This window comes from Lathyrus oleraceus, chromosome 2 (assembly GCF_024323335.1).
Source record: "Lathyrus oleraceus cultivar Zhongwan6 chromosome 2, CAAS_Psat_ZW6_1.0, whole genome shotgun sequence".
NCBI lineage: Eukaryota > Viridiplantae > Streptophyta > Magnoliopsida > Fabales > Fabaceae > Lathyrus > Lathyrus oleraceus.
The window spans coordinates 319,115,164-319,126,250 of NC_066580.1; the positions used below are offsets into that span (position 1 = coordinate 319,115,164).

At 37.4% G+C, this 11,087-nt stretch overlaps 2 protein-coding genes across 2 annotated transcripts; both read left to right on the plus strand.

Moving 5' to 3' along the window:
* The first annotated feature begins 8,587 nt into the window (after positions 1-8,587).
* Positions 8,588-9,040, plus strand: LOC127123032 (uncharacterized). Its single transcript, XM_051053298.1, has one exon. It carries the CDS (start codon positions 8,588-8,590, stop codon positions 9,038-9,040), a length of 453 nt encoding a protein of 150 aa, XP_050909255.1.
* Positions 9,041-9,107: 67 nt separating this feature from the next.
* Positions 9,108-9,605, plus strand: LOC127123033 (uncharacterized). The gene has a single exon (XM_051053300.1). It carries the CDS (start codon positions 9,108-9,110, stop codon positions 9,603-9,605), a length of 498 nt encoding a protein of 165 aa, XP_050909257.1.
* Positions 9,606-11,087: the final 1,482 nt, after the last annotated feature.

The window sequence follows — 11,087 nt, forward strand, 5'->3', positions numbered from 1 at the left end:
ACACGAACGGATTCCTTCAATCTCTATGCTAGGTACTAGGAATGAAGGCTTTGAGTGTGTGTGTGTGTGTGTGTGTGTGTGTGAGAGAGAGAGAGAGAGAGAGAGAAAAACGAAATTTCATCTAGTAAAATGCTTCTACACAAGGGTTCTATTTATAAAACCACTTGTGTAGGCTGCAAGCTAAAAATCCCACTTAAGTGTATGTGGATCATATCATATGGTATACCAAAAATCACTTAAGCGTGTGATACCTTACTACATTTCATATTCTACTTAAGTGCATCATACCTTACGATGTTCTACAATACACTTAAGTGCACCATACCTTATAGTGTTCCTTATTTACTCTATCTCTCATCAATCCGTGCTTTTGTGTGTGACCTTGTAGGTTTTCGTGACATTGGCAATTATATTAAATCACGTATTTAACATAATAAACAGTGAGCGGTATCTAGCAACACATAACTACTACCCAAGACACGAAAATGTCATGTGATCTGACAAATCCCATTTTTGTGATAATACTTATGTGTATAATTACCCTTTTTGCCCTTATGTCTATATTGAACACAAGGCATAGACCGTGTCATCCTTGTCCAGTTCAATATTGGACCCTTAGACATTTATCATGTTACGCAGGATGGGCAAATTCCATCTAGGTCACCCATGTCCCTCAGCATGCTTCGTGGAGTACCCATCAATTGTCTTTATGGTCATCCAGTTATGGACAATGTTTCATCAACAATAAAGCACTCGAATCTACATCTAAGGTCCATAGTGGTTTCAGGTTGAAGGGTGGTATACACCACTGTCACCATGAGAATAATTTATGACACTTTGCATAACATTCTATGTAGTATTCTCATAGCTGGTCAATCTGGTATAAATATTACTCCTAATATTCTTACTTATCTTTAAGACTTGATAACTCCTTATCCATGATCCATGAGATGTGATTATCAGTATATGTACATAATAGTCTTAATACTTTAATGTTATCCCACTTCACAACCAAGCTCGACTATGGATACTTTAAGAATAGTGTCCTTATGTTTAATGGGATCTTATGATCAAGTCACACTTGATACATTAAACGTACTAGCTATTCTAGGGACTTTATTAAACAAAAATAATAAAGAAAAAGCATTTTTATTATTAATAAATTATTCGATACAAGTACCAAAAGTATTGGCCTCTAGGGCTTACACCAACAATCTCCCACTTGCACTAGAGTCAATCAGGCATACCCCTAATACCCATAGATCTAGTATGATTGTCATGCTTTTGTTGTGCAAGAGGCTTTGTCAGTGGGTCAACAATATTGTCAAGTGTAGGTACTTTGCATTTTTTCACATCTCCTTTATCTATTATCTCTCGAATGAGGTGATAACGCCTAAGTATGTCTTTGGATCATTGGTGAGATCTAGGCTCCTTAGCTTGTGCGATAGCACCATTATTTTCATAATAGAGATCAATGGGATCCATAATGCTAGGAACTATGCCAAGTTCACTAATGAGCTTTTTGATCCAAACAACTTTCTTTGTTGCACTTGAGGCAGCAATATACTCGGCCTCGGTTGTAGAATCAGCATTTGTATCTTACTTTGAACTTTTACAACTCACAGTGCCACCGCTTAAGCAGAACACATAACCAGATTGTGATCTAAAGTCATCTTTATCTGTCTGGAAGCTAGCATCAGTGTATCCAATTACAGCAAGCTCTTCCTGACTTCTATATATCAAGAATGAGTCCTTACTCCTTCTCAAATACTTAAGCATATTCTTGACAGCTACCCAATGAGCATCACCGGGATCAGATTGGTACCTACTCGTTGCACTTAAAGCATACGAGACATCTGGTCGAGTACATAACATGGCATACATGATAGATCCTATTGCAAATGCATATGGAATCTTATTCATGCGATCTGTTTCTTCCTTAGTTGAAGGGGATTGTGCTTTTGATAGACCATGTCCATGTTGCCTAGGTATGAATCCTTTCTCGGAATCATGAATATTAAAGCGTCTCAACACTTTGTCTATATATGTACTCTGACTTATGTCAAGCAGTTTTTATGATCTATCTCTATAAATCCTGATTCCTAATATATAGGCTGCTTCACCTAGGTCCTTCATACAAAAGCATTTCCCCAACCAAGTCTTTACTTGTTGCAGGTTAGGGAAATCGTTTCCAATGAGTAATATGTCATCTACATATAATAATTGGAATACGATCATGCTCCCACTAACCTTATTGTAGACATAAGGCTCATCTTCATTCTTGATGAATCCATATTGTTTTACTGTTTCATTAAAACGAAGATTCCAGCTACTTGAAGCTTGCTTCATTCCATAGATTGATCTATGTAACTTGCATATCTTTTGGGCTTCTTCTGGTATGTCAAATCCTTTAGGTTCTGTCATGTACACATCCTTAAGAAGATTCCCATTAAGTAAAGAAGTTTTGACATCCATCTGCCATATTTCATAATCATGATATGCAGCGATATCAAGTAAAATCCGAATAGATTTAAGCATCGCAAAAGGTTTCATCATAATCAACCCGATGAATTTGTTTATATCCTTTTGCAACTAGTCTTGCCTTATAGGTTTGTACCTTACCATCCATGTCAGTCTTCTTTTTGAAGACCCACTTGCATCCTATAGGGTTAAATCCTACATGAGGCTCTACCAAGGTCCAAACCTGGTTTGTGTACATGGAATCCATTTCAGATTTCATGGCTTCTAGCCACCTCTTAGACTCAGGACCAATTATGGCCTCTTGGTAGGTCACATGCTCATCTTGATCCATGAGTAATACATCACCTTGATCAGTTATGAGATATCCATATCTCTCAGGTAGGTGACATATCCTGCTTGACCTACGTTAGTCTTGTTCTACTTGAGAAGGTTGCTCTTCCATAACTACTTGTGCTTCCTGCTCTAATTCCTCCATAGGTGTATCAATGCTTTGTGATTCTTGAATTTCTTCAAGATCTACTTTCCTCCCACTGATTCCTTTGGAAATGAAATCCGTTTCTAGGAAGACTCCAGTTCGAGCGACAAACATTTTTCCCTCAGAAGGATTGTAGAAGTAATACCCTCTTATTTCTTTAGGATACCCCACAAATAAGCATTTGTCAAATTTGGGCTCAAGCTTAGTTAAAATTTGTCATTTCACATAGACTTCGCAACCCCAAATCTCCATGTAAGACATATGTGGTTTCTTACCACTCCATATCTCATATGGTGTCTTCTCAACCTTTTTGGATGGAACATGATTAAGTGTGTAAGCTGTTGTCAATAGTGCATGTCCCCAAAAGGAGTTTGGAAGATCGACGTGACTCATCATGGATCGGACCATGTCTAACAAGGTTCGATTTCTTCTCTCAGATACACTGTTCCATTGAGGTGTTCTAGTAGAGTAAGTTGGGATAGAATCCCACACTCTTTCAGATGGTCATCAAACTCTAGGCTTAAGTATTCACCACCTTGATTTAATTAAAGAGTTTTAATATTCTTACCTAGTTGGTTTTATACTTCATTCTTGAATTCCTTGAACTTTTCAAAGACTCTGATTTTTGTTTCATTAAATACACATAACAATATCTACTGAAATCATCAATAAATGTGATGAAGTACTGAAAACCTCCTTTGGCTGGTATGTTCAGTGGTCCACATACATCAATATGTATGAGGGCCAAAAGATCATTAGCTATTTCACCTTTTCCAATGAATGGAAACTTTGTCATCTTTTCAATTAAACAAGATCTGCATGTCTCATATTATTCATAATCAAAAGAGTCCAAAAGCCCATCTTTATGGAGTTTGAAAATGCGTTTCTCATTTATGTGGCCTAATCGACAATGCCAAAGGTAAGTTGGATTTAAATCATTAGGTTTCATCCTTTTAGTATTAATGTTATAAATAGGAATTTCAAGTTCAAGGACATATAGTCCATTGTTCATTTGGGAAGTAGCATAGAATATATCATTCAAAGAAATGTAGCAACAATCGTTCTTTATTATGAATGAAAAACCAAACTTGTCCAAACAAGAAACGTAAATAATATTCCTGCTAATTGCAAGTACATAATAACAGTTCTCTAACTGAATTATTAAATCACTGGGTAAAGTCAATGCATAAGATCCTACGGCTAAAGCAACAACCTTTGCTCCATTGCCAACTCGTAGGTCAACTTCACCTTTTGCCAAATATCTACTCCTTTTTAGCCCCTGCACATTGATAAAAATGTGAGAATCGCATCCAGTATCTAATACCCATGATACAGAAGTAGATAGATTAATTTCAATAACAAAAATACCTGAAGTTGAAGTCTTTACTCCATTCTTCTTATCTTTCAAGTACTTTAGGCAGTTTCTCTTCCAGTGTCCGGTCTTACTGCAATGGAAGTAAGTGTAATCCTTTTTATGCCTCCACTAGGCTTCAAAGAAGGAGCAGTGGGTTTGGGTTTGGCAACTTCCTTGCCTTTCCCTTTACCACCCTGCTTGGTGGGCCTTTTGTTCCGTTTCTTTCCATTTTTGATAATCAGAATGGACTTCCCTTTTGACTTCAGATTCTGCTCAGCAGTTCTTAACATGCCTAACAGTTTAGGAAGAGTTTTGTCCATATCATTCATGTTGAAATTAAGTACAAAATTGACAGAAGCTCTCTAGCAACGATTTCAAGATCAAATTAATCGCAAGTTCCTTTCCGAGGGGAAACCCTAACCTCTCAAGGTTCTCCACATACCCAATCATCTTGAGCACATGGGGACCTACAGGGGTTCCCTCAACCAACTTTCCTTGAAAAAAGGCTTTTTAAACTTTAAACCTTTCATGCCTTGCCTACTTTTGATAGAGCATCTTCAGGTGTATGATCATATCGAATGATGCCATGTTCTCATGTTGCTTTTGCAACTCCAAGTTCATGGTAGCTAGCATGAGGCAAGCAGCTTCAATGGCATCATCGACATGCTTCTTATAAGCATCTCTTTCTTCCTTAGGTGTAGAACTAGGAGGTTCCTCTTCAGGATTAGGTTTCTCCAGGCATACAAATTTTTATCATGCTTGAGGATAATCCTCAGATTTTGGTGCCAATCCAGAAAATTTGTGCCAGACAATGTTTCCTTATCAAGGATTGATCGCAAAATGTTGTTTGAGGTGTTTGTTGTCATGGTGATCTACATGAAAAATATGAAAATATAAGTATCATTAAAATAACATATTTAATTAGTCCTTTAATTAAATATGCTCCCACTATTTTACTAAAAACAAATGACTCTCACCATTTGATTCAGAAAATCCCGTTGGAAGATTTTCTAGTGGGTTGAGATCCACATTTCACTTTATTTTAAGTCCGCGTAGGCGGATTACACAAAACTAGGTTACTTAGATAGGAACTCCTTCCAATTGTATCTAATACAACTCTCAAATATTTTAGTTGGGTAAATAACTCCTTATTTCAATCCATCATATGGATCATTTCCAACTCTTGCTTCTAAACGTATATAATCTTATTATAATTTGTTTAGTTAAGTTTGGCCCATTGTTTTAGCACTTGGATATTACAATTATCCCATCATACCTTACTAATATAGAACATGCACTTCGCATAGGTGAAACCTACATTATTCGATACTAGTCTTGATGAGTGCTAAAACTTGGAAAGCATAAACTTAATATTTAATTTGAGGGAATATGCAATCATTTTGATCTCACCAGCTTATTTATCATATAAATAGTCTCTCACATGCATCAACATACATACAAAACAAAACAGTTATGGCCCCTAGTGCAATTGTTCTTCCAAGCCAATGAGAGAACTTAAGCTAACCTAATAACGATCTAAGCTTCTCCAAGCAAGATCTTCAAGGTTGTCCTCCTTTGGTATTGTAGTCTTATCTTTCTTCATAATATTACATTACATAAAAGAAACTTGTTTTACATACGAGGGAGTGAGATGAGAAAAGAAGTTACATTAAGAGATTAAAAGAGAGGCATGACACGCAGACCATATTTTAAAATCCCAAAAACAAAATAAAGGAAAACTAAGCCTGTAACGCCCCGATTTTTATTAAGTGTTATTATTATTATTTTTATAATGTTTGATTTATAATTATTTCGGTAAAATATTTTATTGTGTGTTAATATATTATTAGAGTTTAATTATGAGAATTATGGTATAATAGCTATTGGGCCTAGTGGTGTATATAGTAATTAAGGGAGGTGTAACAATTAAGCCCATTAGTTAGTTTTTTTAATTAAAACAAAGAATAGAAATAGAATAGAAATAGAAAGAAGAGAAATAGAAAGAAGTAGAGAGAAGGAGGAGAAAAGTGAAGAAAAGAGAGAAAAGTTAGGGTTTGGAGGAGGAAGAGGAAATTGGAGAAGAAGAGCACCATCTTGATCAACCCAAGCTTGCTAGAACACTATAGAGTAACTCAATCATCATCTCTAAGGTAAGGGTGTGAGTTATCATTTCCTATAATTATGAAAATGATGGGTTTTATGTGGGGAATGGTTGTTAGAGGATATTGTTGGGTTTTGATGTTGTGATTGGATTCCTTGCTTTGAAAATGTTGTTTGTGTTCTTGATGTAGTGTTGATTGTTTGTGATTATTGAACATGTATCAATTCTTTACAAAATGTTAGGGTTAGGTTTAGAAGAATGATAAATAATATTGTGTGTTGTGTTGTTGTTGATGGTTTCGGGTTGATGTATGTTGTGAAAAATATGATATTGTGTTGATGAATCAAAGTATGAGTAATTTCACAAAATGTGAATTTAGGAAGTGTTGGAAATTAATTGAATGATGTTTAGAATGATGAAATAAAAGTTAAATTGTGGTTAGAATGGATTTGTAATATTTAAAATATTGTAGTTCGTTGAATTCTGAGAATGAGACTTTTTACGGAATCGAAATCAAAGGTTCGGAAGGTATTTCACGGTCAAAAACGCATTTTCTGTTTCCTGCTAAACTCGCGGCGCGAAAGAGAGTTCGCGGCGCCAACTGAGTTGAAAACAGAATTCTTTTGTAAACTTCAAAAAGTCATAACTTTTGAACCGTAACTCCGTTTTGGTCCCCGTTTGAAGCGTTGCGAAGCTTATGAAATTTTCTACATGTTGTTGATGTTTATAGGCCATCATAAGGGCTTATTTTAATAAGTGATTATTTTGGAAAAGAGATTAATAATTGATATAGTAGGAAGCCTATTTGATTAATGAGGAATACCACTTAACTATAGTGTGTAGGTGTGCGATGTAAATAAACATAGCATGAGGTTGAATTACCTAAGAGATTGTATGATGAAACAATTGATTGTGATGAATATTCTCATTTTTTATATATATAAACATATGTATGAATATTGGTGAAGATGATGTTGTGTGAATGCTTTTATGCATGTGAATGGCAACGTGGCCTAAATGGCAATAGCGACGTGGGCTTCGGCCATTGTGATGAGTTATGTTGATGCGATGATGATTTTGGTGTATGTGTATCATTTATCATGGAGTCACATACATTTGCATAAGCGACGTGGCCTTTTGGCAATAGCGACGTGGCCTTTCGGCAATAGAGACGTGGCCTTTTGGCAAAAGCGAAGTGGGCATAAAGCCTTGGCCTTGATGGCAAAGCGACGAGTCGGTACCGCATAGCATTTGCATAGTTGAGTCACATATGTTGGTTATGTTTATTTCCGCATTTTGTGATAATTGTTGTTATGTGACGGTTTATGATGTGCGGTGATATTTTGCCATGATGCGATGAATCGTAATGTTTTATGATGGATTGATGAAATATTAAAGTGATGAGATGCTATGATGTAACATTGATGTTGTGGATGATTATTGACTTTGTTTATGATTAAATACATAAGCATTCAAGTGAAGGATTGTGCGATGTGGTAACAATATTTCTAACTTTCCGAAATTACTTATATATTGCTTATCATTATCTTTATTATATGATTTGAGTATCTCACCCTTTTGTTGTTGGCTGTTACCTTTATATTGGTAACGTGCAGGTGCTCCGCGTTGAGAGGGGGATAGTGGTAGCACACTTTTAGCGTCATTGCTCTGATTAGGATTGTAACGCTCAGGGGTTAATGAACGCTTTTCATGATTTTGATAGTAACAATGCCCTTTTGTATATCATTGTATATGATAGTTGTGATGGGCATTTGTTTGCTTGTTTTCTTTTGAATGTGTAAATGTACGACTCAACTTAATTATCTAAATGATTTCCGTTGCGATGTTTTGTGTATTGCTGCTATATGGACTAGGTGAATCCATATACAGTGTTGTTTATTATTTAACAAGGACTAAGTGGATCCTTGCGCAACTTCCGTGTTGTGTAATTTGTTTAAGTGTTGATGAAATGATATATGTGATGCCTCAATTTTATGTGAAATTTGTTTACTCTGATTTTTAATTGAATTTACGACGGGTAGAATTGGGGTGTTACATTAGTGGTATCAGAGCAGGTCGGTCCATCCGACCACGTTGTTGAGTCTTCTGTTGTTTAACGACCTTGTGTTGTTAATTTGTTGCTAATCCTTGTTTGTGTTGTGAGCGGAAGTGTAAGATGGCCGGAAGAAACGCTGGGAGGAATGATGAGGCTCTTGCTGCAGCTATGCAGGCAATGGCTCAGGCGTTCCAGAACCCACCCAATGCTGACGAGAACATGGGGTCTCGTAGTCTGGCGACGTTTCAGAGGGAGAACCCGCCTACTTTTCTGGGTAGGTATGATCCTGAAGGAGCCTTGGCTTGGTTAAAGGAGATTGAAAGAATCTTCAGAGTGATGGATTGCACTCTTGTGAAAAAGATCCGTTATGGAACTCATAAGCTGTCAGGTGAAGTCGATGATTGGTGGGTGGACACTCGTCTAAGGTTGGAAACTGCGGGCGAGGAGATTACTTGGGAAGTGTTTCGTAGAGAATTTCTGAAGAAGTATTATCCAGAAGATATGCGAGGAAAGAAAGAGATTGAATTCCCTGAGTTGAAGCAAGGGAACTATATCTACGTCTCTTGTGTGTAAGAGTTGCCCCTTGTCAATATTTGGTAAATATTTTGTAGTTGATCTTGTTTGTTTGCCGCTTGTCGGGATGGATGTAGTTTTGGGTATGGACTGGTTGAAATCCAACTATGTTCATATTAATTGCTACAACAACACTGTGAGGTTTTCTTCTGCCGAAGAAGAGGGAAGAACAGAATTGTTATCCAATAAACAATTGAAGGAGTTCATAGAAGAAGACACGTTGGTGTTCTTGTTGATGGCAAGCTTGTCTGTGGAGAGTCAGGCTGTAATTGCGGACTTGCCGATGGTGTGCAATTTCCCTGAAGTTTTTCCGGATGAGATTCCTAGTGCACCGCCAAAAAGAGAAGTTGAGTTCACTATTGACCTTGTACCTGGTATTAGACCCATCTTTATGGCGCCGTATAGGATGTCAGCATCAGAGTTGGCTGAACTGAAGAGGCAGCTAGAGGATTTGCTTGAAAGGAAGTTTGTGAGACCTAGTGTATCACCTTGGGGAGCTCCAGTTTTGCTGGTGAAAAAAAAAAAGACGGAAGCATGCGACTTTGTATTGATTATAGACAATTGAATAAGGTGACGATTAAGAATAGGTATCCACTCCCAAGGATCGATGACTTGATGGATCGTTTAGTGGGTGCTCGTATTTTCAGTAAGATTGATCTAAGGTCGGGCTACCATCAAATTAAGGTGAAAGATGAGGACATTCAGAAAACTGCTTTCAGGACTCGTTATGGACACTACGAGTACACGGTGATGCCTTTCGGCGTTACTGATGCGCCGGGAGTATTCATGGAGTACATGAATCGCATTTTCCATCCTTATTTGGATCAATTTGTGGTGGTGTTCATAGACGACATTTTTGTTTATTCTAAGTCGGAGGAAGAGCATGTGGAACATTTGCGTATTGTTTTGCAAGTGTTGAAAGAGAAGAGATTGTATGCTAAGTTGTCTAAGTGTGAGTTTTGGTTGAGAGAAGTTAGCTTTCTTGGTCATGTTGTTTCCGGTGACGGAATTGCGGTTGATCCATCGAAGATTGATGCGGTGTTGCAATGGGAAGCTCCTACGTCAGTTACCGAGATAAGAAGTTTCCTAGGCTTGGAAGGTTACTATAGGAGGTTTATAGAAGGCTTTTCTAAGTTGGCACTTCCTTTGACTAAGTTAACTTGTAAGGGTGCTGCTTTTGTGTGGGATGTCCGATGCGAAGAAAGTTTCCTTGAGTTGAAGAAAAGGTTGACAACGGCTCCGATTTTGATTTTGCCAAATCCCGAGGAACCGTTTGTGGTTTATTGCGATGCTTCGAAGATGGGATTAGGAGGTGTGCTTATGCAGAATGGTAAGGTGGTTGCTTATGCTTCTAGACAATTGAGGATTCATGAGAAGAACTACCCTACGCATGATTTGGAGCTTGCGGCGGTTGTGTTTGTTTTGAAAATTTGGAGACATTACCTTTATGGATCTAGATTTGAAGTCTTTAGTGACCATAAAAGCTTGAAGTATTTGTTTGATCAAAGAGAGCTAGACATGAGACAAAGGAGATGGCTGGAATTGCTAAAGGATTATGACTTTGGGTTGAACTACCATCCGGGAAAAGCGAATGTGGTGGCCGATGCTCTAAGTAGGAAGACTTTGCATATGTCGACCTTGAAGATGAAAGAGTTGGGGAGTTGATTGAGAAATTCCGAGATATGAGCTTAGTGATCGAGGTGACACCAGGAAGTGTGATTTTGGGTATGTTAAAGATTAACAATGATTTTCTTGATAGCATTAGAGAGGCTCAGAAGTTGGATATGAAACTTGTTGATGTGATCATTGGACTCGGAAAATCTGAGAATGAGGATTTCAAATTGGATGCACAAGGTGTGTTGAGGTTTCGTGATAGGATTTGTGTTCCTGATGATGTGGATTTAAAAAGGATGATCTTGGAAGAAAGGCATAGGAGTAATTTGAGTATTCATCCCGGAGCGACTAAGATGTACCAAGATTTGAAAAGATTATTTTGGTGGTCGGGAATGAAGCGTGAAGTAGCTCAGTTCGTGTATGCGTGCTTGAC

What these genes read in the sequence shown, in the direction of transcription:
- LOC127123033 (XM_051053300.1), top strand. Translation starts at nt 9,108, where the DNA reads ATGGATGTAGTTTTGGGTATGGACTGGTTGAAATCCAACTATGTTCAT.
- LOC127123032 (XM_051053298.1), top strand. Translation starts at nt 8,588, where the DNA reads ATGGCCGGAAGAAACGCTGGGAGGAATGATGAGGCTCTTGCTGCAGCT.